The 25,277-nt window shown below is 49.0% G+C and overlaps 1 protein-coding gene and 1 long non-coding RNA gene across 2 annotated transcripts; both read right to left on the reverse strand.

Annotated features, from left to right (window-relative positions):
• Positions 1 to 6,816: 6,816 nt before the first annotated feature.
• Positions 6,817 to 12,328, reverse strand: CYSLTR1 (cysteinyl leukotriene receptor 1). Its single transcript, XM_086850420.1, has 2 exons — positions 12,281 to 12,328; positions 6,817 to 9,963 (listed from the first exon to the last, which is right to left on the reverse strand). Exon 2 carries the CDS (start codon positions 9,918 to 9,920, stop codon positions 8,880 to 8,882), a length of 1,041 nt encoding a protein of 346 aa, XP_086706546.1. The 5' UTR covers positions 9,921 to 9,963; positions 12,281 to 12,328; the 3' UTR covers positions 6,817 to 8,879.
• Positions 12,329 to 22,074: 9,746 nt separating this feature from the next.
• LOC111928586 (uncharacterized) lies at positions 22,075 to 24,147 on the reverse strand. Its single transcript, XR_002864202.2, has 2 exons — positions 24,062 to 24,147; positions 22,075 to 22,255 (listed from the first exon to the last, which is right to left on the reverse strand). It is a non-coding gene; the product is annotated as an uncharacterized LOC111928586 (long non-coding RNA).
• Positions 24,148 to 25,277: the final 1,130 nt, after the last annotated feature.

A 25,277-nucleotide genomic window follows, 5' to 3' on the forward strand; every position in this document is an offset into this window, starting at 1 on the left:
CTTCACACTGGCACCGAAGTTTCCCTCAGCCCTGTGCACAGAGGGTTTGGTGTCCATCCCTGGGCTGAGAGTGCTGGAAGCTGCGGCACCTTCGGGAAAAGCTGCCCGTGCTCCGTGATCTCCCTGCTCCCTGTCCACATGGGACTTCAATTGTTTCACTCCAGTTCTCCATTGTCTCTCTTCAGAGCTCTGTTTCTTTCCTATCTGGCATTTTCCTCCCTGTCCCCAAACAACCTCTTTTACTTGCTCTCTCCTACAATAAGCCCATTCCTCGTGATTGTTTCCATTCTCTTTTTTTGTTTTATTTTTTATTTTTCACTCGATGGAGGCCTGGGGGCCCCTGCTCTGCACTGGGGGCTCCTCTTGCAGCCACAAAGACGTTGGAGCAGCATCCCTTTCCCTTTGGATCCGTGTCCTCAGCACTGCAGAAGGGACTCTCCCCACCCCAAGGAGAATTTTATATCTGATGTATTTTATATCAGTGCAGAGTTGTGAATCAGGTCTGGGATGCAAATAAGAAGCAGCCACATGGCATGAGGGAGTTGGGAGCACTTCAGGCTAAAGAGGAAAAAAAACCAAACCCAACACACCCAGCAAAAGGCAGAGATGCAGCTGTGAAGAATTCAAATAGTGGCTCCTCCAGGAAACCTCCACGTTGTATCCATTACTGAAATCTACTTAATTGTTTGGGGCTAATGACCTCCAGTTCAAGATTGGCGTGGGTCTGGTTTCCCACCCTCAGAGGGAAGGTCCAGGCACTGATATTCCATGTGAGGTGGTGGCACGAGGAGCATTTCTCAGCTGGCAGAGCAGATCTCTGGGAGAGAACCTGCAAGTAGAATTATTGAGGACACTTTAGGAGAGAAAGCAGAAGAAAACCCCAAACTGGCCCCTTCCCACCTTCCCCGTCTTCTCTTGCTATGAAAAATCCTCCTCACTGCTTTCCCTGCTGCTGTACCTGGTGCTGGAGGCTGCCTGGAGTGGAGAATTTCAGGGAGCACTTCCAAAGTCTCCACTCCAGGAGCGCTGGCTTTGCCATTTCCCTGCTCTGGAAAAGGGGCTGGTGGCTCCAGAGGCTGCAAATGGGGCCTGGAGCAGCTGCTAGCTGGGGTCATCCATGGAAATTGATGTGGGGATTGTCTGTGATGCTCCAGGAGTGAATTTTCCAATCACTGTGAGTAAAGCAGAAGGAATAAAGGGGAGTGGAAGTGAAGTATGGTGCTGTGACATTTCCTGGAATGTGCCTGGAAGCTCTCTCTGCAGGGCAGTGCTCCTGGTCACTGCCCCTGGTGCTCATCCTCAGCTGGTGGTGAGCTCAGGGTGAACTTTTCTGCTGGGAAAGGTGGTGGAGATGCTGGTGGAGATGCTGGTGCTCCAGCATCAATCCCTGCCCCTCTGCTTCGCTGCCACACCAGGAACGTGTGACCAGGAGTCACGTCTACTCCCCAGGGCAGTCAGGAGCCCTGACTTGTTAAGGGTGAGATAAGCACTACAGGGTGAGGATAGATTTGTGTTGGAGCTGTGAGAGGGGGGCTGAGGAGCTCCTGTGTGCTGGGAAGGGATTTGGGATCCCAGAGTTCCTCTGCCTTGTTGAGGGGTGAGGTGGCTGAACCCCAGCAATGGCATTGCCCAATTCCCACCTCCTGAGACAAAGTGTTTGAACCACCTCCTTCAATAAAAGGCTTGGAATCACCCTCTTTGGTCTGAATCATGCTCATCTTTTCTACTGGAGCCAAGGGAAAGCCTCCAGACACGGAATATTTGTACCTGTGAGTGGCCTCCAGTGCCCGGTCCCCCTGGAGAGCCACCAAACCCTTCCCCCAGTGACACATGTGGCCTCCGTGTCTGTTCCAGCTGTTTCTCCAAAAACAAACACAGGTTTTGAGAGAACTACAGGACCCTTGTTTCATAAAGAAATGAAGCAATCTCCTTTTCACTTCCCCTCTTTGCTGTTACTTCATCTTTTCTCCCCAAACGGTGCCAGCAACGTCCTCGGGCAGCGCGTGTGGGACATGCGCAGGGCTGGCCTTTTGTCACAGTGTCACTCAGCGGGGTTTGTTAATCCCTGCTCTTATCAAAGCTTACAGGGCTTGAAAATCCTCCTTCTGATGGATAAAATGCTGTCAGTGCCTCCTTAGGGGGTCCTGACCCCTTCAATTTTGGGAGAGGGGACAGAAAGCGCTTCACCAACATCAGGGTCTCTCTCAGCGCTGCCTTTTCACCACCACCCCTGGTCTTCCTATTTATGTATTTCTATATAGAATCCAGCAAAATCAATCAATAAAAGTTATTAAATATAGGTCCCTCCGTCCAGAAGCAGTCCAGGCTGTGTTTGTGTGAGCTGGGATGGCAAAGGTGATGCTCTCCTGTGGTGTTGCTGCACTGAACTTAAGGAAAAGTCCCTGAAGTTTAACATGAAATAGAAAGAAACAAAAATATTCTCCTTTTTTGATATTTTCTCAAACAGCCCCAAATCTCCTCCCTCTCCTGCAGTTTGTATTGACAAAATCCTTGTAGTTTGGATAAAGATATGGTATTTTGTAGAAATTTCAGTTTTCCAGGGAAAGCAGGGGCTGAAGAATTTACATAATTTTTCTTGTAATTCAATTACATTTGGGGTTGAAACTTCAGCTTTAACTTTTCATTATCACTCTCCTTGTTTCACAGGAGGGCAGTATTTTCCTGGCTGTGTTGTTTTCCTAGATTTGATGGCCAATAAACCATATTTCTACTTTTCCCAACTTCCTTCTTAGAGTCAGTTTAGCCACGAATTGTGCCCTCTCTGAGTGTGAGGAGAGCTGCCTCCTCCTCCAGCAGTCCTTGCTGGAGCATAGTTGTTTCAGAGGAAGCTCCAGTAGAAATAAACAGGGAAAAATCAAAATATACAGCTCTGCTGAGGGGTCAGTGCTGGTGGAGGAGGCCACGAGCTCGGGCACCTCGCTGGAAGCCGTGGAGGCTGAGTTTACATAAATCCAGAGTAATATTGGATGTTTGCTGAGGCTGTTTCACCAGCAGAATTCCCACCACAGGAGTTACATTTAATATAATCAAATTAGACATTTGATTGGAGCTGAATCATTGGTGCCACTCTCCAAGGCTCTGGAGGCTCCTGCTCAGCACTGCCCAGTGCCTCCAGTGTCCTCTGCCGTGTGCAGATGCACCAGGGACATTTGCTGACCCTCAGAACAACCTCAGATTCTATTGATTAGTTTTAATTACAGTGGGAGCAAACTCTGCCATCAGCTGGTGTTAGTGGCACAGTTTGGATCTGAACAGATAAATCCCAGGAGGATTTTCCTGATAGATCCCAGGAGGATCTGCCCCAGGAGCTGAGGATGTGCAGGACTGTCCCCCAGGGCTCTGACATCCGTTCCTCAGCACCTCTCTTTCCTCAGTTCACATCCTTGAGGGCTCTTTTTCCTCCCACAGGATATGATTAACCCTGACTGGAGTCATGGTGCAGCATCCCGAGAGGAAAATCCACCTGAGCTCAGCCTCTGCCCCCTCGAGTCCTGCCCAGCCTGGGATTCCTCGGGAATCTCCTCTGGGACACGTCTGGGCCACCTTGGCTGCCATCACCGAGGGATCTCAGCCTTGCTCCAGTCTCTGCTCTGGAGCAGGGGACCACAAGCCCTTCCCCACAGGTGAGGATGCTGCTCCAGGTTTGCAGGGAAGCTGCTGCCCTGCCCTTCCCACCTGAGCAGCAGGAAAGGAACCCAAAGCAGCTCTGGAGTCCTGTGAAGCTCTGGCACAGGGATTTGGGGTGATGAAGGACGTGAGGAGTGTGGGAGGAGATGCTGCTGACGGGAGGCAGCGGCTCAAGGCCAGTTTGGGGGAACTTTTCATTCCGTTTTCCTCGAAAATTCGCGGTGAAAGGGCAGTGCAGCATTTTCCAGCCCTCACTCACGTAAGCAGCTTCCTGCCGTGAGTAACGTGGGGAGGACAGGGCAGAGAGAAGGGGCTGTCTCAGGGTTACTCAGAAAGGAAATAAAGCCTCTCTGGTCCTGGGATGGGTGCAATTCTAACAGTCCAGCCACAGGCTGCCTTTTGCAATAACTGCTCCCAAAACCAGCAGCTTCAAGCCCAGACAAAACACCTGCAGGAGCCTCCTGTCCTGGGTGTCCCCACAGCAGGGACATGGTGACACTCTGCTTCTCATCTTTGAACCCTCCAGGTGTTACTGGGGGCTCAGGGGCTGCGAGGAGCTTTAGAATCATAAAATACCCTGAGCTGGAAGGGACCCACAAGGATCAGAGTCCAGCCCCTGTCCCAGCACAGACACCCCAACAATCCCACCCTGGGCATCCCTGGGAGCGGTGTCCAAACCCTCCTGGAGCTCTGGCAGCCTCAGGGCTGTTACCATTCCCCTGGGGAATGCCCAACACCCTCTGGGGGAAGAACCTTTCCCTAAAATCCATCCTGACCCTCCCCTGACACAGCTCCAGCCATTCCCTGGGTCCTGCCCCTGCAGCTCCTGAGGAGTTTCCCCTGTGTCCTCTCTTCTCCAGGCTGAATAACTCAAGTGGCCTTGCTGAAATGAAACTCAAGCAGATCACCAGGGAATTGTGCTCCTCACAAATAAAGGGATTTTAACAGACCAAGCCCAAAATAAACTCTGTTTAGCCTTTGCCTCCCCCAGCAGAGACCTCCAGCAGTGGTCGTGGACTTGGAGTTTTTATTAATGATCAAAACTGTGGGGTTTTGCTGCCTCGTTCCTTCCATCCCTCCCAACCTGGTGAAGATCCATCAGGAATGTATTTATTGACCTAACAAAGGGCCCTTTGCTCCCAGGGCAGCCTGGTTTCCTCTGAAGCGTAAGAATCCACACTGACAAGAACAAAACGGGCACATTTCCCCCTCCACTGAAGTCTGCAAATATTCCAAAGGGTTGTTTGTTCATGTGGCAGCTCACAGGGCTGGAATTAAGAGTTTGGGAGAAGCAGGGTTGAGTTCCCAACCTTGCTGATCCCAAGAGGGATTTAATGTAACCCCAAATGTCAGGCTGGGCTTTTCATCCCTCAGGTTTGCTTTTGGGAATGTTTCAATGACATTTAATTGCTTGCTGAATGTTTCTAAGACATTTTAGTGCTGATGGTATTTCAAAATCTGATGGGCTTTCCTTCATTTTTGCTCCTTAGTTTTTTGCCTGGTAATCAGGTTGTACCCTGTGTAGGAAAAGGGTGAAGAGCCTGGTGTTCTCCCTCCTGCCATGTGGGAGAGGTCCCTCCCTAATGTCAGACCACAGTGGAAATTGGGAAAAAAAATTAATTTAAGATTCAGCTTGATAATTAACTCCTGCTTAAGGGACCCAGAGCTTCTCAGTGCACAGATCCCTGGGGAATCCAGGCAGTGGGAATGGATTGAACCCCTCCAGTCCCAAAAGACGTGCTTGGGGCTGGGGTGGGGCAGAAGGCACTGAGCTCAGAGCAGGAATGAGAGGAAATCTCTCTTTATTGCCAGTGCTTGGACTTTATTGCTCGTTAAACTGAAGGGCTGCTCACATCCTGCAGGTGTTTTATGGGAAAGCAGTTTATGGAATTAGGGTGAACACGTCCCATGTGCAGTTTCTGAACTTCCCAGCTGTGTCCATGTGGCAGCTCTTTTCCTTTTGGTGGAAGACAGGCAGAACCATTCCATTCCCACATGGATAACCAGCTTCTTGCAGAGCTTTTCAGCCACAGCTGTACTGGTTTGGACAGAAATAACCCTCCCAGACACACCCAGGCCAAAATGACACGAGGAGGTGATGCCCAAGGGCTGTACTCACCACCAGCTCCCACTGGAAGCTCTGCAGGCCCAGGCTGGGACAGTCATCCTATGGAAAATCAGTGGTTTTTAGGCAAAGTCGAGGGTGCAGCTGGAGCCCAAGGCAGGAGGAGGGTACTGGCAGAGAGGGAAACCCAAAGATTGTGAAATAAAATACTGGCAGAGGTGGGAGGGGAGGAACAAAGGGGTCAGCACCAGAGGAAACAGGACAATGTGACAGGGAACTGGACTAAATGAAAAGAGGAAACCTCTGCATCCACAGGTGGTGGCTCCTGGAATGGCTCAGCACTAGGGGACACCATTGAACCAGAAACTGCAGCAGAAAATAGCCCAGTTTCAAGCAAAAACCCAACCCACTCACTTTCGTTTTCTCTGAGTCTGTCACCACGCCAGGGTGACACTTGGTCTCCTCTTCCCAGCTCCTGTCACGTTGTGCAGCCCCTAAAAACACCACAATTCCTGACCTGCCCCATCCCACCAACAATCCCCGTTTCTCTGCACAGCTTTTCCTCCAGGCTCCTATTCCTGGGCAAAAGCTGCCCAGGATTTGCTGCCAGGGTGGCACTTTCTGTGTCCTCAGGGCAAAGGCACAGCAGGGACATTGTCACCAGAGCTGATGGCAAAGTCCCTCCTCACCCTGCTGGGCTGGAGCTTCATAACCAAACCCCCCCTGCAGCTCCTGCTTTGGGGGAACCCCAGGAGAAAACATTCCCAGCAGACATCCCTGCCCTCCAAGTGTCTTCTAAGCATCTTCTGTCCGTAAATCCCAGTTTTTTTCCAGGTTCCAGCTGCTTTTTGTTGGGCTCCTCCACCACTGCAGGCTCTACCAAGACCACCAGAAGTGTTTTGGCTCCAACAGGTCCCCAAACAGCAGCTGCAGGTGGTGGCTGAATCCTGGGAAGTTGGGCTATGGCAAAGTCCAGTTTGGCTGGAGCAAAATAACTCCCCCAACATCACAGCAACATCTGTGCTGCTTATTACACCACACATCTGTGTGTTTATTACAGCATTATAAATTATTATTATTATAAAGTAAATATTACACTCTGGTGATGTGTGCAAATAAAGTTTTATTGTAGGGAAGAAGAATCTGCAACAGAGACTTTCAAATGAGCTGTGGAAAACGGTAATTAAAATTTCACTTGCAATGTTTTAGCTTGATTTTCAGTAAAGTATTTTAAAACAGGCTTTCCTATTGCACAAAGAAGAAGAAAAAAAAGCTGCCATTTTCTTTGCCATTAACATTGTTCTTATTCAAATAAAAAAGGGAAAAGGTTAAAAAATACCTCTGGTATAACAAAAATGCTTTGCAATATATACATATATATATATACACACATGTTTAGCTTTACTGTACAGTATTTCAAGCTTTGGGAATGGCCATGTTATTCCTGCAAATTCTGAATAAAAATCCATGAGGATTTTTATTTACAGTTTCACAATGCTTTTAAAGCCTAGAGACACAAGTGGAATACTCAGTGCTGACCCTTGAAAATGAGTTTTAGCCAATTCATCCGTATTATTTCCCTGAACAATTTGCAGTTCTGGCTTTGAACTCTTGGCTCTGGGGGGTTTATGGGGTCTCTAACTCTCCTCTACAGCAGCAGCTTTCAGCCCTCTACCACTTTGTCCTTCAAATTTAACAAAGGAATTTTGGATCTCCTTGGAAATTCACATCCATCATTTATCCTGCAGGTGGATTTGGTTTTTTAAGTGCCTTTTGCTGAGCCAGAGCTGTGGTGTAAAGAGAGAACTATCACTCTAATTATCTGTACAGATAATTTCTCCAGCAGATGCCTGTCTAAGCCAAACTCCTTTTGCTCACTGTTATTCTTCACTACTAAAACTGTTTTCCTTATCCAAGATAACATTGAGTAATTTCATAAATACCATATCCAAACACACTTGCTGTTCATTTATCAACTCCTTCTCCAGCTGAGAGGTTTAACCCTACAATAATTTCTATTTCTGCCGGAATGTGTCGCACATTTCCGGCTGGGCTCTGCTCCAGCAGAGCTGGAGATAGCTTCCTGCAGATCTCCTGGAAAAGTACAGGAATGTTTCCCTCCAACCAAGAGTTTGAAGCTTTTCTTTACAGAAGAAACACAGCCCAATGTTTTTTCAGCATCACATCTCATTCAGACTCAGATTTTGAATCTCCAGCTCTTCCTAAAGGTCTTTCCAAGGGCCTCCTGTTGCCTCTTCGCTGCCAGGTGTGGGTGAAGTGAGCACTGTGGAACAGGATCAAAAACATCTTAGAGGGCTTTATTTTTATTTATTATTAATTTAACACCCCTGGCCAATAGCTGAGAAAGACAAATCTGACTCTGAGCACACAGAGCTCCACTTTTACCCAAAACTTCCCCAAAAACTGGAGTGATAATCTGAATCCTGCAGCCCTCACTTCAGGGCCAGCCCCACTGAAATAAGTTTATCTCTTATCCTTATTCCTAAGTTATCCTGCACAGTAAGATATTGCCATTTTACAACTGATCCCATGGATTTTTCTAGAAACTGGACAGACACTGGCAAATCTGCTGCCCACCAAAGCATCTCCAGCTGCTCTGTGGGGGTGGGACAGGTGCCCATCCCGATCTGCAGCCCAGGCACAGCCCTGGGAGCCTGAAACACACATAATGTTCATAAAAACCGAAATCCAGAGGCAGCTGGAGAGCAGGGCAGGAATTATCCTGGCCTCACTGTGTAAATAACTTGGCGGCTGTTTGAAGATCCAGTGAAAACTCTGCCCTCGCTGTTTGTCAGGAGCTCCCCACGCGCCGCAAGCTTTGTTTACATTTCCCACTGGCTCGGGGAATTAATGCTCTTGGATAGTTGTGAAATGAAGCAAATGCCCAAATACAGCCTTGGAAGGGGTTTGGGAGTTCAGCAGCAGCTCCACAGTTTGCTGGTGGTGGCTGCTCTGTCCCGTGTGGCTCTGGGGGTCCCAGGGGCTGCCCAGCCCCAGCAGTGGCTCTGCCACCAAGTGCCACAAACCAGGGACTGTCCACACTTATTTAACTGCAACAAAGGCTCAAATGCCTCCATCCCATCTTCTGGAAGAGTTTGGAGATCTCCATCCCCCAGCAGAGCTCCGAGGGGAAAGTTTAACCTCCTTACAAGGAAGCCACAGCTGCCTTTCCATTCTCCCTCTGGCTTTCTCCAAAGGGCTCCTCATCCTTGTCCTTCACGGAGATCTTTCTCCTGAAGGCTTGCGACAAGCTGGAGGAGGACGCCTTCCTGAGCGTGGTGAGTCTCTGCCGGAAGTTGCCCCCGGAGAAGAAGTAGAGGAGGGGGTCAAAGCAGCAGTTGGCAGCGGCCAGGGGCAGGGTGACGATGACGGCTTTCTGCAGGAACACGGTGTCCCCGCAGCCAGGGCCCCGCAGGCGCAGCGCGTGCAGGTGGACCGTGCGCAGGACGTGGTACGGCGTGAAGCTCACCAGGAAGGTGGCGGTGACGATGACAATCATCCACACGGCCTTGCGGCGGTTGGCATCGTTCTTCCGCAGGTTGTTCCGCAGCAGGGTGCGGATGATCATGGTGTAGCAGATGGTGATGACGATGAAGGGGAAGATGAAGCCCACGAAGAGGGCGATGAAATCCAGGATCACCACCAGGTTTGTCTTCTGGGAGTTCTCGGGCGGTTCGAAGCACTTGGTCTTGTTGCCGTACTGGTACGTCCCGTTGCGCAGGAAGGGCGCGCTCGTCAGGGTGACGAACACCCAGATGCCAACACACACTAACTTGGCCTTCTTCTCCGACACCAGGCTGATGTTGCGGACCGGGAAGACGATGGCGATGCAGCGGAAGTAGCTCATGGCCGTCATGAAGAAGATGCTGCAGTAGAGGTTGACGTAGAGCGCGTAGGACGAGAGGCGGCACAGGAAGTCGCTGAAGAACCAGTGGCCCTTGTGCACGTAGTAGATGACGCGCAGGGGCAAGGTGAGCACGCACAGGAAGTCGGACAGGGCCAGGTTGAGCATGTAGACCTGGAAGGCCGTTTTCTGCCGGTACGTGCGGATCAGCACGTACAGCACCACGCCGTTCCCCACAAAGCCCATGATGCTGATCATGGAGTAGAGCGTGGAGTAGACGCTGTTGCGGAAGTCGTCGATGGAGTGGTGGTGGCACGACACGTTGGGGGACGGCGCTGTCATGGTGCCTGGCTGAGGCTCCAGCTCCCTGGGGACGGCGTCAGGCCTGGGGGGAAAAACACAGGTGAGGTAAAGCAGCACAGGAAAATAAATATCCATGATGAAATAAGAGGAAAAACCCATCATCTCTCTCAGGAGAGAGCTGAGAAGGGGTGTGGATCTCACCCCTTCCTTCACCACATCCACCTTTCTTCACCAGCTACCAGCAGCTGGTTATGAGTGACAAAACGTGGCAGTCATGGAATCGCATCACAGATCACAGAATCCTTAAGGGTGGAAAAGACCCTTGAGACCATCAAGTCCCACCATCAAGCATCACCACCATGATCACCACTAATCCATGTCCTCAAGTGCCATATCCATACATTTTGGAAGATGTGATGGCTCCAGCACCTCCCTGTTCTCAGCCTGTTCCAGGGTTTGAGCAGCCTTTTGGTGAGGGAATTTTTTCTAATATCCAATCTAAACCTCTTCTGGTGGAACTCGAGGCCAAATCATCAGGACATGAAATTACCAAAAAATCTCTTAACTCCTCACAAACTGAGGCAGCTACTCAGCAAAATAGCAGAGGGAAAATGAAGGTGACAACAGCACTATGGAATTTAAAATAGGAGGAGTGGTCCTGGACCCTAAAAATTGTTCAGCCCTTATTGTCCTTTTTTTTGATTGATTTTTCAGTTGCTAATGGTTCAAACACAGAACCTCCCTTGCAGCCTGAGACCATGAAAAGCTTCGAGATCAGAACAGCAGGACAAGAGCCAGCTGAAATAACAGGACACCACAACAACAAAAGCAGAAGCTGGGTCAAGATCAGCCATGAGAACCCACAACTGTACCAAGAATATGCTCAAAATTGCTGTTAAATGAATTTTCACCCAGAAAAACTACTTGGCAGTATTAGATTCTCTGTCTGCCCCCAGGACTTACTGAAGTCAGAATTCAGAACCGCTCTGGGATGCTCAAGGCTTCCAGGTGTCAGTTAAATTTCAGCTATTTTAGTGTTTGTACTCTTTTAAAAGAGTCCTTTGTTTATCTGCAATGCACAAACGAACTGAGGCTGAGCAGGTGTCAGTGAGGGGACGGAGGGTAGAGGGGGTAATGTTCATTAGAAATCCTGTACAAAGCCACCAGTCCACATGCCAAAGGGCTTTCATACTTTCATACTTTTATTACATTATGGCCTTAACTCCAGCAGCCAGCCCAGAATTTAATCAATCACTCGAGGTATTTGTCCAAAAGACATGCAGGACTTGCTTTCTATTGAATTTCTAAACAAAATTTGAGTTTTGCAACCAAAAGGAAACTGAAATTCACAATCCAGCCACCTTACTGTAAGAGCATATCACAAACAGAAATGTGTTTCAACAAGAATCCCACAAAAAAGCATTTCCCAGCTGAGGCTTTATTTTTGCATCATGAGTTAAAGACAAACATCGCTTCTGCCACTTTTTCATTTGTATAGTCATGGTTCATTTATTTGTGTGGTGTTGAATTCAGCTCACTGAGAATGTGCACAGATGAAAGGGAACCACAGTGGATGAAAAAAGGTTCCCAAAGGCAGCAAAACCCCAAACTACTGCTATTCTCCCAGTCTGATGCGGCACAGATAAATTTATATCTTGTCTTAGAATCACAGACTGATTTGTGTTGGAAAGGGCATTAAAGCTCATCCCATTCCACCCCTGCCATGGGCAGGGACACCTTCCAGTATCCCCTGGACACTCCCAGGGATTGGGCAGCCACAACTTCTCTGGGCAATCTGTGCCAGGTTCTCACAGCAGATAATTATTTCCAATATCCCATCTCCCCCCGGCAGTGGGAAACCATTCCCTGTGTCCTGTCCCTCCATCCCTTGGCCCAAATTTCTCTCCAGCTCTCTTGGAGCTCCTTTAGGCACTGGAAGGGGCTCTGAGGTTTTCCTGGATCCCTCTCCAGGTGAACACCCCCAGCTCTCCCAGCCTGGCTCCAGAGCAGAGGGGCTCCGGCTCTCTCGGAACATCTCTAGCCCCGAGTAGATTACACTCAGTTTAATTAAACAACCCAAAAGCGCAAAGTCCCTGCTGTCTGTTCCGAACACAAACACGAAGCATTCCCACCCCGAGGACCGCTCCGGGCTCTGTATTCCCCGTTTGGAATGCCCCAAGACACGGAGCTCCCCTCCGCACCCCCAGCTCGGGGAGCGGGGACACCGCACAGGAGCGCAGCGCTCACCGCGGCGAGCGGCCGCTAATTAACGCCGCGTTCATTAGGGGAACCCAGCGGCTCAAACCGGGACACGGCACAAGCGGGGGGCACCGAGGCAAAGCCCCCAGCCCTCAGCCCGTGATCCCCCAGCCCCACGGCAGCCCCAGCCCAGCCCTTACCGCAGCGCTGCGGGCTCGGAGCGGGCGCGGATCTGTCCCGGGCGCGCCCCCGCCGCTCTTAAAGCGGGGCGCGCCCCCGAGCCCGCCCCCGGCCCCGCCCCGGCTCCACCGGGACCCCCAAACCTTCGGCTTTTCCAGGGTTTCCCCACCTTCCTAGGAAACAGCGCTCGGCAGCCTCCCAGCCGTGCCCCCGGTGTGGTGGGCACTGGCGGGGTCCTCTCGCTGGTTTTGTTCTGTGAGAATTTTACTCCTGCTTGTAACTGGCAGGGAGCTCATCTCTGATGTCAGAGTTAACAACCTTCTTTAGAAACAGCTTTTAGGAGACCTTTTGGTGTTGGTGTCATCGGAGGGAAAACAGAATTCTCATGGACTTAGCACTCTGTTCTTCCAGCATCCCGAAATATGCTATATTTGTCTATCTTTTTTTTTTTTTTTAAACAACTGTGGCTTTGTCAAGGAAAAAACCAAACAACAAAAACCAAACAAAAAATAACAAAAACAACCCACTCCAAACAAAAACCAAACAAACTCCAAGGCTCTATCAAATGAAGAATCATTTTTCTCAGTTTTGAATACTTGAAGTGTGAGCTGTCCCACTCTAAATTTTTAATTTATTATATTGACTCTGTATAATATGCTGTTCCCACCTTTTGCTGAGGAGTTAAGGAATTCTTTTCCCATTCCCAGATTTGACTGGAATGTGGAAGTTCATGGGGGGCTGGGTAATGGGACCCAACAGCTTTTGGTTTTTCCGGGGCAGTGGGGAATCCTTTGGGGGAAGAAACCTTTATCCATGGTGGGAACAGCTCCAAGTGGCACTGGAACATCTGGAAGTGTCCAAGGCTGGGCTGGACGGGGCTTGGAGCAACCTGGTCCAGTGGAAGGTGTCCCTGCCCATGGCAGGAATGGGACTGGATGAGCTTTAGGGTCTCTTCCCACCCAAAAGATTCCAGGATTAAAGCCAGCCCTGCTGAACTCAGCACGTGAGTCACTGTCCTCATGGGCATCCCTGGTTCCCCCCTCCTGCTGCTGTTCCCAAGCTCAGCGTGTCCAGCTCTGAGTGCTGGCAGCAGTGACCCCACGTTTCCCTGCTGTGAAGCCGCACCAGCGCAGCTCTCCCACGCTGCTGCCCTTGTGTGACTGCCTGGGAGGATTCCCAGCCTTTTTTCCTGCCCCAGCTCCATTTTTATGGATGCTTTTGGAGTTTCTGAAGCCACAGTGCTGTGGACATGGCAGCTGCTCTTTGACTTCACTCTCCATGAAGAGTGAAGGTGTGTGAGAAGAAATGCACTTTTCTCTCTGCCCTTCCCAAGAGCGTCCCACCCCTGCTCTCCTATCCGTGCCCAGGAAGCCTGTCCAGCTCCCAAGAGCTGCTTAGCAGAACACTGGGAACAGTCAAATTGCAGGATTGTGGGATAATTCAGGCTGGAGGAGACCCCAGGAGATCTCCAGTGCAACTCCTGCTCGATCCAGGCCAGCCCAGGCTGCTCAGGGCTTTGTCCCACCTGATTTTGAAGAGTTTTGAGGATGGAGGTCCAAGAGCCTCCAAGACTGGACAATTCCTTGCACTGCCTGCAATGTCCTGTGCCGGGAGCTGCCTCTGGAGCTTGTTTTAATTGTGGTGCACATTCTGCTGGTACTCCATTCAACCATTCTTCTGCTTTTTTTGCTACCTTTTCTGGCCATTCCTTCTGCTTTTTGCTACTCGGTAATTCCTTCTCCTTTTTCTTTTCTTTTAATATATTTTTTTTCTGTTCCTTTTCCTTTCACTCTCAAGAACAGGAAGATTTGTAGCTGCAAAGTCAGACTGAGGTTGGTGTGGGGTCGAGGGGGCTGCTGCTGCTCCAGATGTGCTGGAATTGCAGCCTGAGTTTTGGTGGGAAGGGTTTCCATGCTGAATCCATGAGGAGCTCAGACTGCCTCTCTGACATGGCATGTGGAATTTGAGGGGGCAGGACTGCGGTACCTCCCTGATATATCAACCTGTGAGGAGATCCAGAGGAGAGCAAGGGATGGGGAGGACTCCTAAAAGGAGCTTGGATGAATTCCTGAGGAATGAGGGTGAAGAGGACCCAAACAAAGCAATCCCCATCATGTCTGATAAGAGCAACCTCATTCTGGGGCTCTAACTCCTCTGATTCCCTTTCCAGAGGACAATGGGATAAGGAATAAAGGCACAAATGAGGCTTTGGAAATCTGTCTGGGACTATCCAAACCTGGGAAAAGCCTGACCATGCTTTGGGGTTGTCACTTAGCACTGACTGACCCTCCATTGCCTTCTCCCACTGGACCCCAAATTCCTGCAGCTCCAGCCAGATCCCATGAAGTTTCCAGTGGCACCAGATTCCAAGAAGTTGAGCCCTTCCTCAAGTATCCTAAATGCCACTGATCCATCATACTGCTTATCTCTTTACTGCAGGATTTCCAGACAACTTCCTAAAATCCTAAATACTTCCCAGAGTGGATGAAAAATCCCTCCAGCATTGGCAACTTCTTCCACTCTGGCTGTTTAAGAAGGGGAGAGCAGAAAGGTGGGGTTTTGTGAGGAAACAAACATCTTAACAATGTTAACAATTCTCTTTCCTTTCCTGAGACTTCCCAAAATAAGCCCTTTCTCTTGGAATCTCATGGGATAAGGATGGTGGCCCAGACTCAGACTTGCCCCAAGATATTTGGAGTGGGCTGGGCTGTGTGACACTGGCAGGGACATCCCAGGGACAATGTCAGCTGCAGGATTTCTCCAGAAAAGCAGGACTGTGGCAGTATCTGAAATCAGGCATGGAGATTTGGGAATGCTCTGCCTGCCCTGATTAGCTGGACTCGGGCAGCCACACCTGGAATGTGCGTGGCTTCAGTCATCATCCCAGGAATGTCCCTCCTGGAAGTAAAGCACAGGAGGAAAGCAGAAGGGAGAAATAAAGAGAGGGAAGGAGGATGGAAAGCTCTTGGTGGGGATAATGAGGGCAGTGCCCCTGGATCTGGCAGGGATGAGTTTCCACGGCACAGGAGTGGGAAACCAGAGGGAAAGGGGAGGGCTGGAGGTGTCCCCCCGGTGTGAGCGGAGATGGAAAGCCTTCCAAAGCAATAAATTCTGTGTCCTGAAGGCTGACAGCCCACAGTGGTTCTGGAGCAGGTGGGTTGTGCTCTGGGAAGTGCTGGGACCCCCGGAGCAGGGTCAGCCCTGGGCTGGCAGGGTCGGTGTTTGGGTGACACAAAACCACGCGGAGGAACGGCGCTGTCAGCAGCTGCTGTGGGATGGCTTCGGATCCCTCCTCCTCTGCTTCCCCTTATTCAGAGAAGCCATTTCTGCTGCTTGCCAAGGATGTGGAATCCCTTTGCTGAATCAGCTTCTGCACAGCTCCCTTCCCCCAGTGGGGTCTGCTTCTCTGGGAGATCATCCCTTATTCTCACCTGAACCTGGGTCTGTTTGCTCCCTGGACTCAACACAGGGAATTCACAGAATCACAGAATATTCTCAGCTGAAAGTGACCCACAAGGATCAACTTTTAAGAGAATGGCTTATCCAGGGATCAAACCCACAACTTGGTGTTACCAGCACCCAGCTCCAACAGATTCCCAGCAGATGGAATCTGAGTTGTTCTCACTCTTCCAACACTGTCCCCATCTCCCCTTGGTTTTTAGGGATTGATTTTAATGCCACCCCCGCTGGCAGCTGTGAGAAGCTGCTCCATCCCAACCCATGAGGCCAACAAAGCTCCCCATTCCCTGCTTTTCGTGGGAAACTAGAGCTGGGGAACCTCCTGTGAAGGGAACTTCAGCCCTTGTCACTCAGCCCATCAAATCCTAATGCAAATAAAACTCTTTAGTGGCTGCTGAGGAAAGAGAACTGAGGGGAGTTGGGGAGATGGTTGGACACCTTCAGCATGGCCTCCAGTCAGCATTTTTTGTGATAAAGCACTTGCTCTGCTGAGATGAAGGAAAAACTCCCAGACTGAGTGCAAGGACCACGTTGAGCCCTTGTTACCCCAGACATTTGGAGAATGCTGCTGCTCTCTCACAGGGACTGATCTCTCCCCAGAAAAGGAGGTGGGAATGGAGATGGATGGCAAATCTGGGAAGGACCAAAGGCATAGACCAGAGAAAACGGATGGTTTCTGTTTTGCTGACAGGATTTCCTCTCAAAAACCCAACAGGGAGAGTTTGTGTGGCCTTTTCTGGGAAGTGGAGCTGCCACGGTGTGGGGACAGGGACAGGGCTGTCCCCAGTGCTGCAGGTCCTCTCCTCCCTAAACTGATGCACACTGGGTTTGGAGGGATCTCTGGGACAGAGGTCGGACATTGCAGGTTCCTCTGCCAAAGGAAACTTCTGGAAAGGATGTTTCAATCAAAGGACAATTCGTGAGGCCACAGCTCCAGACAAGGACCCTGAGCCATCCTTCTGCTGTGGTGAAGGACAAAGCACAAGAACTGGCCCATGTGCAATCAGCTGCTCACACTCTACATGTGGTTTTATGACAGAGAAGGCTTGAATTTGTACATTTCCAGAGTCATGATGGGATGGGCTCCACCAGGCTCTGAACACCTCTGAGTCCAGCAGTGCTGGGTGCCAGGAAAAGCATCCCAAGGTGATCAACCACCTCAGAAAAATGTTAAAACCATCATCACAAAAACTTTTGAACTCCTGACTTGAAAAGCTGCATTTCCTTGATTGTTATTTTTTTTTTTTTCATGGTTCCAACGTGTCAACCTGTGAGAACAAAGAGCCACTCTGGCTGGAGATGCTGTTCTGATAGAGCCAATTGCTGCTTCCCCTTCCTGTTTTGTACGTGGAACGAGGGCTGCAGCAGATGGGGCAGATAGGGCTGGCTTTGAGCTCTGCCTCCAGCATTTCACAAGTCCCATCACCGAGAAACCGCTCAGGGAATGCGCAGTGTCCCTTCCAGATGAAACACTCTCAGGGAAAAACAGCCTGAAAACATTTCCCCATCCCTGGTGGTTCGTTTATGTGGAGCTGGGGAAATTCTATGAATTCTCCTGGTTTTGTAGAACCAACGGGAAATCTGTATTTTATATCCAAATCTCTCCAAATTATCCATTCATCCTAATATTTTTTTCAGAATGGGGGAAACCTAAAGGTGCATTATTGACCCTCAGGCTGGAACTGCGTGTGAAGGTTCTTGCAAGTCACCAGTGACTTTAACCCTCCCAACTGGGGCTACTGTGAGCCTTCCTCACCCACAAAAGTGATATTTTAGCTGTCTGATGTTCATTTTTTGCCAGCAGAATTTTCTCATACCAAAACCCACCAGACTTCTTTGTCACTGGAAGATGAGAAAACAAACTTTGGCCCAGAAAACTCAACAGGTCAAAAGCAAATGTTCCTCATGGAGAAATTCTGCTTTAATCTTCTTTTGGAAAGTAAACTGAAAAGCCCGAAAGAGCCTGTGCAAATTGGCATTCTCTTCTGGGAAAGGGTTTGGAATAAACAATAAGTGGATTTTTGGCATCAATGTTATTTTTAAGTCTTGTAGCACTTAGAAGTTTGCTCAAATCTAAACAGAGAGGCAAATTCATGTGAATTAATGAATCATAGAATAACCAAGATTGGAAAAGAGCTCAAGGATTCCCCAAGTCCAACTGCCACTGGTGACAGCTGGAGCCTGTATTTATTTAGTGCACCTTGTGATATTAAATGGATGCTCAGGATTTGAGGATGGCCAGAGAACTATCCAGGACACAGCACACACCAAGTATTTTCTACAGAATCCCAGAAGTCATGTTCACCATCCCATGTTGGAATAAAACTGCAGCCCCTGCCAGAGGCTTTTCTAAGGAAAAATCCATCAGGATGCAGATCCTGCTTTGCATTTGAACAGCTCCATGTTAGCTGTGGAAACATCCATGCAGAAATCAGATTTTCCTTAAAAGCTATTAAGAAGAAATTCCGGGTCAATTAAACCTCCACAATCGATCTTTGATGATCAAGCACACCATGCCGTGGGATGAACCTTTCAATTATTCCCATTTTATTTTATTTGCACCTGTGCTCTCTGTTCTTATTCACAGTTTTGCCCTGGGGAGACACGGGGAACACAAGGCCAAGACCAACTTCTGCCCAGGAGAAACCTCATTTTTCAACTGCAACACATTAACCACCTGGGGAACTGGAATCATGGAATGATTTAGGTTGGAAAAGACCCTGAAGATCATTTATCCAGCCATGATCCAGCACTTCCAAGTCAAGACCATATGCCCAAGTGCCATTTTACTTCTTTTTAGGACAGTATTCCTGGATTTCTGGGCTATATTTGGGTGGTAAAATGGTCTGGACCAGGAAGATGATTCTGTTGCTGCCTGACAGGGAAAGCCTCGTGTCCAAACTGAGATCCCTTGGAGCAGCCGTGGAGCTCAGTCCTGGGCTGTTAATTCCCAAAGGAATAAAACAGGTATCAGGTGGGCCCTGCATGGATGGGGACAGTGATAAGAGCTTGGAAGGATATAATTAAAAACCAGCTAAAGTAACATGGGAAAGCCTAATCAAGCTGTTGGAGAAAGGAGAAGGCAGGATGGGACCTGGGGCTGGACACGCCCGGGTTCTTCAGCCAAGGGAAATGTCAGGGCAGCCGAGGCCAACCCAAAAATTCAACTTTGGAGCAGAAAAAATTGAAACACACAGCAGCAACAACATTCTGGCTCCCCTTCAAGGAATTCTTCGTTTCCAGCTCTTCAGGGGCAGGGTTTGCAATTGCAGCATGAGAATTGGAGACAATGACAGATCTAGAGCATCAGATATGCAAAGTGTTTGGTTAAAAACACCACAGGAAAGGGTATCAGAAACTTCCTGTTCTTTGAGCGCTCAAGTTCTCATCTTGATGGGCTTTTTGTTGTGTTGTTGTTGTTTTTTTGGTTTTTTTTCTTGTTGACCAGAAAGGAAAAATGCAAAGAGAAAGCCCCTGATGAGGGATGACTTAACCAGGCCCTTTGTGCAGAGCTGAGGGCAGATAAGGACACCCCACATACCAGGAATTTGTGAAAAGATGTTCCTACAGCACCAGTGCCCACCTCCAGCCCTCCTGCAGCTCTGCTTCTTCAGCAGATTGCAGCAGATATCACCAGAAACCTTTATGAAATCCAAGTTTTGGTTTTAATCGTTACAACCTCGCATTTCCTGAATGTCACCCGTAGATCTGCCTGAAAATAATTCACATTTTCCATCAGAGGGAGGAGTTGTGTGGTCTGAACCATCCTACAGCACCACACTCAGCTACTTTTGCTCCCATCTTTTGCTCCAAAACTTCTGTCCTAACATTTCTGCTTGGATTTCATGGCATGTGCTCTCAGGCCAGGCTGGCTATCAGCTCCTGATCAGCCCAAAAATGCTTCCTCTGGGCTCTGAATCATCCCTCAATGATATAACTGCCTGCTCTTATCTTATGTGGTGGAAATGGCTCTTTGGGTTTTTTTTAATGCTCACTGGAGAAGGTTTTACTCTTTTTCTGCCATGATTCAACTTCTCTGTGCAGCCCAGGCCCATAAAATGCCAGGAATGGGCTTTAAAATGGATTATTCACCTGGACTGGGAAAGCACAGGGGAGCAGCGATGGCAGCCAGTGGGAAAGCTGTCTTACTGAAAATGAAAATATAAATAAAATTATATCACACAAAAGATCATCTCCCTTGTGATCAGTGATGTCTCAAACAGTGCTCCAGGGGGTGGTGGAGGCTGGGGACAATCCCAGCCCAGGCTGGGGACAGTCAGGACTGGGATCAACACTCCAGAAAGGGACTCGTGAGTGTTGATCTCCAGCTCAATCCAGCTGTAATTAAATGCAGAACTTAGCAACTCAAATATTGATATATAAATATGTTATCTTGAAGATTTGTGACCATATTGAGGCTGAGTTTGGGCAATTTCAAGGCCAAAGAGGATGTGGCTGTTTCCATCCATCTGGACATCCCACAAAACACAAAAATACTGCCTGCAAAGAAAAGCTCTGATGGGGGGGATGATAAATAACTCTGATATCAGTGGAGCTTGAGTCTGTTGGAATTAAGGACTTTTTGACCCTTTCCAATGGATTTCCAAGTGCTGAGAAGCAGGGAGTTGAAGGATTCCTGTAATTGCCACCTTGTACAGCCTGGTGTTCATCACCCATTGCCAAAAAAACACCTTAAATCCCTCCCAGTGCTGCTTCTGAGCCATCATTTTGTGAGCTAGAGAGCTGCAGCTCACTCCAGTCAGTGCCACTGGTGGATTTGGCTCTTTTCCCCACTTTCTTTGACCTCCCTGAAATAATTTTTATGAGATTTCGTTTCAATTTTGCCACAGTCTGAGGACCCACAGATATAAATCACCCAGCACATCTTTGCCTGTTTAGTCTGTGTCTGTGCATCAAAACCCTGCTGGCTTTGCAAGGTCAGGCTTGGGAGTGACCTTGGACTGACTCCAACCCCAGCCCCTTCTGGGGAGAATTCAGATTTTTGTGCAAACTCTCTGTGATCTCAGAGATTTCTGGCTGACTCCAGCTCCCTGCAGACCCTACATCATCAAAATTGGCCTTTTTTGGCCCTCTGAGTCACATCAGCTCTGCTTCTGTTGAGCTTCCAGGCTGACAACTGATTTCTGCCTTATCTTATAATTAATCCATCCACACTCAAGTCACTCTATTGCTTCAAAAATCAAATTTCAGCCTCTCATCCTTGTCTTTAAATATTATAACAGAATTATAAAAGCACCAAGCAGATGTTTTCCCAGCTCCCAACCTTTCCCTGCAGGAACCACAAGCCATTAGTTCAGCTGAAGGCATGGCTTGCCTCGTTATTTATTTAGTTATGCTTTATTACCATTATTTTTCTATGCTGTGTTTTCATTCTGATTTTTCCCACAACGCTTTTTCCTGGGGCGCAGAAAGACGCCATGGAACGGGAGCATGGGTATTTGGCTTTTATTTTTGTTTTCCAGACAGATTTGGGAAGGAGCAGCTGGTGCAGCAAACTGTGTGAGCACAAGCACCTGGCTCATCCCTGCCGTGGATCAGCTCCAGAACTGCCAGGAGCAACAGGTGGCTCACAGGTCCTGTTTTCCATGTCCCACTGCTCTCTTCAAAGAGAAGGAAGAACAAATCCCAAAAAACTCCAGGAAGCTGGGAATCCTCCAGGCTTCCCTGTGCAGGTTGTGGTGGTGACCACCGGCGCTGTCCTGGGTTTGTGGGGACACAGGTGACACCACCTGCAGCTTCAGCTGGCAGGGAAAGGCAGTTTCTCCTGAAAAATCCTCATGAGAGGCCCTAAAAAACCCCACCAAGCTTGTGGCAATGCCCCATTTAACAGATGTGGTTCTCCCCCTGCCCCCAGATCTTTCATCAGCTTCAGCAGAGTTTGTGACCTGCCAAGAGATAAGGCCCGGAAATCCTGATACCAGTTTGCTCTGATGAACAGAATTTCTTTGACTAGAATTCTTCTTTGAGCAGAAACCAACATTTTCCTCTATTTCCACCCATTCTCCTGGACCACAGGAGCTAGAGATGTCCCAGCTCTTTGCCATAAAACCCCCAAACCCCAATTGGCCTTTGCCATAAAAAACCCAAACCCTAATTTGCCTTTGCAAGGAATTGAGGATTTTCATGATCCAAAAGGATTTTCCCAGGTTGGCAGCTCGGATCTCCCAAAGTTTTGCAGCAGCACACTTGAGTCACTCTCTTAATTAGGTGATTTTCTATGGAAGTTATTTTTATCCATCTTTGTGGTCCCACTAGGAAACATTTTTCTAATTCCTGTCATCTACCCAAAGCAAACACATTCACTGATATGGGAATTGCACAGAATAGCACAGAATTTGTTTCCTCTTTTATTCTTTCATGCAACAATAACACTTGAAATAGCTCCTAGGATTGTTTGTTAAAGTAATAATAAATTTTTCTTTCTGACAGCTTTGCCCCCACCAGCTGAAGATAACCAGTGTTCCTTCAGGAGAGATTTCTGGGACAGTAATTCCTCATGCACTTGTTCCAGCTCCCTGTGGAGGAAGGGTTGCTTTGTGTGATGATCAGGATGGAGATGGAACATGGCATTGGAGCTGTCCCTGGTGGTTTGGGATTCCCAGCTGGGCTCTGAGGGAGCTCTCAGAGATCCCTGCTCAGCACAGGCTTCACCTGCTCCAATCCTGCCACGCTCCAGTCATTGCTTTACTGTCCTTTTCCAATCCCAAAAGCTCCTTTGGGCTTTTCCAATGACTTTCCATTTACCCCCCACCATGGCAATGAGCGTTTGCTCTGCTCTCACTTTACAACACGGTGTAAAAGCTGGAGAAACCCTACTCCAGGTGAATTTGGATGAGCCATGGCATGACATCACTTCTGCTTGAGCCCCTCTGGGCTGGCACCTCCACCTGGGAGTGAGCCTGGCACCATGTCCTGGATCAATCCCAGCCCCACACTGCCTCTGGCTCCCTCCTGGAGGGATGGGGGAGAGCACTGGAATGGGAAAAGTGACAAAATTTGTGGCTGAGGAAAACCCTGTATGGATATAATTTCCTGCTCTGGGTCCATGGTGGGGATGGAGACAGTCCAGCCTGGATGGGCTGTGTTGGGGTGAGGGTGGGGAGGATGAATGAGTTCAGCAGAAGACAGAGGAAATCTGTGGCTTCCAGGGAAATTCCTGCCAGCCTCATCCCTAGGGATGAGCTGAGCAGTGGAATGTTGTGACTCAAAGGAAAGCACGGAGTTCAACTGGAACCAGGCTGATCTGACCAGGAGCACTCGCACCCGAGCGAGAGGCTGAGGTGAAAGCACGAGAGGAGCAGAAAGAATCCCCACGAGGGTCTGTCCGTGGCACAGCACTGGCAGAAATCCAGGAGCTCCGTGGATTTCCTGGGAGGGGTTGGAGCAGGCAGGGGCAGAGTTCTGCAGGATGGGAGCCCTGAGGAGTTGAGTGGGGCTGGGGAAGCTCAGCCCTCCCTGCACTATTCCTTAGAAGAGCTGCCAGCTGAGAACTTCTGAGCTTGTTCAAGCTATTCCCAAAATTTCAGCTAAGGACAGCAGTGGGAATTTCCACCTCAGCTCCTGGATGAAGGGCATGTCCCAAAGTGCTGTTCCATGATTATTTCCTCACTGGAAGTGGGAATTAGTGAAGGAGGAAGCCAGAACACCCTGAGATTTGCATTAAAAGTCTTGCACTGAGTCCTTCCTCCCAGTTTTATGAATCACCACCACTTCTTTATGCATTTTTTTCTGCAATCTTGATCAATTCTACACCTTAACAAAAAGGATTGTGCCATCAACCTCGTCCCTGTCTCCCTGTAAGGAAATCTTTGCTGCCAGCTCTTGAAAAGGGGCTGATGAAATCCTGTCTTATGGCTGGAATTGCTGCCCACAAGGAATAAACATTCCATTAGTAATGCTTTATCCCTCATTTGCTCTCGTTAGGAGGTAATTTCCTTTTCTACCCTGAAAATGGAGAATAATGGCGATAAAACAAGCGAGATGATGATTTCCTTTCTTGATGAGTTCTCTGAAAAGGGAAAAAGGGAAACTCATGTTCTTGAGAGAGGGGCAGGGTACACCCAGGTCACACATCCCCACCTGAGCCAGCAGGGACAAGGGCTGACCTTTGCCACTTCCTGCTTCTCCAGCATGCAGGATCTGCTGTTTTCCCATCAGGAAGGACATGGAGGTCAGCTCAGCACTTCTGGGCAGCCTCCTGCTGCTCTGCTGCCAGTGGAGCTCTGGCTGTGGCTTGGTGGCAGTGGGAGCTGTGACAGATCACTCCTACCCTCCAGACTCTGTGTCACCCAGACCCTCCTCATACCCACATTTATATTTACCTGGCTTCTCCTTCTCCGTTTTCCAGCCAGAAGAGACAATCATTCAGCTGGGTTTGACTTGGAAAAGAAGCTTCTTGAACTCTGCCAGGCAAGGGAGAGGCGGAAATGTGGAGAACTTCAAGGGGGAAACACAAAAGGTGCTGAAGAAATGCACGTTCTCTGGGGATAATAAAGATGGAAAATGATGTCAAGTCAGATGTCCAAGCAGGAGACACTTCAGGAGGAAAAACCAGGACACCTTGGGTGAAGATCTGACAGGAACTCCTCTGATTTCTCAAACAACCCAAGAGAAAATAAAACCAAGGAAAAGCATGAGAAGAGCAGCCCAGACTGAGTTCCTGAGCCTTTAGCCAGCCCAGGACGGCAGCTGGCACCATCAGGACCAGGTAACTGGATAACCACTAGGGAACAGGGATCAGAACCTGGCTTGTAGGACCAAACTGCAGAGTTACTTGCAAAGAAAATGGTCCTCCCTCAATTCCCTCAGAATCTTCAAGTGTGCCAAAAAAACCTCCTAAAAATACAAAATATTCAGCTGATGTCATTTCCCTGGGCCCAGAGCAGCTGTGGCTGCCTCGTTCCTGGAAGTGCCTAAGGCCAGGCTGCATGGGGCTTGGAGCAACCTGGGCTGGTGGAAGGTGTCCCTGCCTGGGGCTGGGACTGGAAGAGCTTTGCAATCCCTTCCAAACCACCCTGTGATTCCATTATTCTGTGGTTCTATGAGATGGCAAGGGAAGAGTGCTGTAAACCATCATGGATGAAAAGTGAAGTGCTTCAGACAGAAGAAAACTTGAATTTTCTTATGTAGAGCTGAATTCTAATTAAATTCAATTGCTGAGAGAATTAAAAAAAAAAAAAGAAAAGAAAGGAAGAGAAAGTGCTGAGCTGTAAAGGGCACTGTAATCACTGCAGGGAGCTGGGCACAGCCTTCAAACAAAGGTGTAGCACAAAATAAACAGGTTATGGAAAAATACCAGCTCCCAGCAAACAGAAATTAATTGGGAAAGCTGTGCTTGTTCTGTTTGTGGAGGCACCAGGGGGGTTCAGGGAGGAGCCACCAGCCATGGGGAGGTAAAGATAAACTGATTAACTGAGAGAGCTGATTGGAGATTCCAGCACCTTCCCCATGGCTGGTGAAACTGGGCACAGCCAGGGACAGATCCCCCATCTCAGCCTCACACCTGCCTCAAAAAAAGGAGTTTCCTGCTGTTTTCAC

The sequence above is a fragment of the Cyanistes caeruleus genome, chromosome 14 (assembly GCF_971803275.1).
Source record: "Cyanistes caeruleus chromosome 14, bCyaCae1.hap1.1, whole genome shotgun sequence".
In the NCBI taxonomy this organism is placed as follows: Eukaryota; Metazoa; Chordata; class Aves; order Passeriformes; family Paridae; genus Cyanistes; species Cyanistes caeruleus.